At 44.1% G+C, this 1,994-nt stretch overlaps 1 protein-coding gene across 1 annotated transcript; it reads left to right on the forward strand.

The window, feature by feature from the left end:
* LOC105159301 lies at positions 459–1,367 on the forward strand. Its single transcript, XM_011076312.1, has one exon. It carries the CDS (start codon positions 459–461, stop codon positions 1,365–1,367), a length of 909 nt encoding a protein of 302 aa, XP_011074614.1.

Consider the following 1,994-nt stretch of genomic DNA (forward strand, 5'->3'; position numbering starts at 1 on the left):
TAGCTGTGTATGTGGCAAAAACAAACATTCCTCTACCACAACCAAACAATGAAAAGAGCAGAAAATCGATGAGACCGACAATGGTTGACATACCGAGACGTGAGGAGCGAGAAGTGCTTAGGGAATGCAAAAATGCCAAACATGATGATAGGGGTAAGGCATTGGTTATTTATAATGCCTTTGGTGCTTTGCAATTAATTGATGACGCAGGTGAATCCTCGAGGGGTCCTAACACAAGCAGCCCCATTAATCATGACTCATGTTGAACCTTGCCGTGTGGAATGTCCGTGGGCTGAATAAACGAGACCATCAGCTTGCATACCTTGTCTCAGAATTCAGGTTACATTTCTTGGGCATACTTGAAACGCGTGTTCAACTGAATAATATTATGCATATACAGTCCTATTTGCTCCCTCAATGGAAGTGGTTTACTGATATAATTCCATTGGAAACCGTATATGGCTAGCGTGGATGAGAATTTTATTGATGTCTATATTCTTGACCTGGGTGAACAATTCGTGCACTGTCGTATCACTAGTAAAGCTGTTAATGAATCTGTTATTGCTACTGTTGTTTATGGTGCAACTGAGGTGATTGACCATCGAATTTTGTGGACTGCACTGGAAACACTCGCCCAGCAGTGCTCAGACGTCCCGTGGTTGGTGGGAGGGGACTTTAATGCAGTACGAGACCTTAATGAGGTATGTGGCATTTCAGGAGATATAAGGATGGCCACAGCAGAATTTAATACTGGTATTCTGGAGGCGGGCCTGATTCCACTTCCAATGCAAGGTGAATGGTTTACATGGCATAATTGCAGTACAACCGCGCGGAGTTTATGGAAGCGGTTGGATCGGATCCTTATTAACGATTGTTGGCTGGCAAGGTTCCCTACCTCATCCTATCATAGTCTTACACCACGGACATCTGACCACTCGCCACTGGTTCTACATGGGGATACACAACAACTTAATGGAGGTATGTTTCGATTTGATAACTATCTGGCCCTTTCACCTGAATTCATTCCCAATGTACAGAGCATTTGGCATCATGAGGTTGTTGGTATACCTATGTATACCGTGACACGTAAACTGAAGGCACTTAAACCGGTCTTCCGACTACAGAGGAGGAATAAGGGGGATTTGACGCTGAATGTCCAATTAGCCAAAGGTTTTCTCGATGAGGCACAACAATTGGTGAGCTTTGACAGACAGAATGAGCTCTACTTGCTCCTGAAACATTGCTGTCGAATCGTTTATGCTAAGGCGGCAAAACTCGAACAAATTATGTTGCAACAAAGAGCTAAGATGCAGTGGATGAAAGACGGAGACCAATGTTCCAGGGTTTTCTTTCGGAAGATTGCTTAGAGACGAGTAATGAGGAGAATCTTGAAGATCAATGATGAGAATGGTACCACACACACGGATCAAGGGGAGGTCGCCCATGAGTTTGCCTCATACTATCAGAACCTTTTAGGAGGTACTAGACGACGGTTGACAGTGGATATTCGATACCTTAGACCATGGGCGAGGCACTGTATTACTGATGAGGAAGCTAGCCACTTACTCCTACCAGTATCGCCGAATGATGTGAAGCAAGCAGTGTTTGATATCGCTGAAGACAAGGCGCCGGGACCTGATGGTTACTCGTCAGGGTTTTTTAAAGCAGCTTGGCCTGTGATAGGAGAAGAAGTAACGAGGGCAGTTCTAGATTTCTTTTCCACCGAAAAACTACTGAAACAGATCAACTCCACAATTTTGGCTCTAATACCAAAGGTACACACTCCTATGTCGGTTAATGATTTTAGACCGATTTTCATGCTGCAATGTTTTATACAAGATCATTGCGAAACTACTTGTTCAGAGACTTAGTGTTTTGCTAGACAAGATTATTAGCCCCTGTCAGACAGCTTTTATTCCGGGAAGAAGCATTGGGGACAACATTATGTTAGCCCAGGAACTATTCTCGGGCTATAACCAGATGCGCCTACCTCC

The sequence above is a fragment of the Sesamum indicum genome, linkage group LG3 (genome assembly GCF_000512975.1).
Source record: "Sesamum indicum cultivar Zhongzhi No. 13 linkage group LG3, S_indicum_v1.0, whole genome shotgun sequence".
NCBI classification, from domain to species: domain Eukaryota; kingdom Viridiplantae; phylum Streptophyta; class Magnoliopsida; order Lamiales; family Pedaliaceae; genus Sesamum; species Sesamum indicum.

Coding starts and splice junctions, on each gene's coding strand:
- LOC105159301 (XM_011076312.1), top strand. CDS start 459: ATGGCTAGCGTGGATGAGAATTTTATTGATGTCTATATTCTTGACCTG.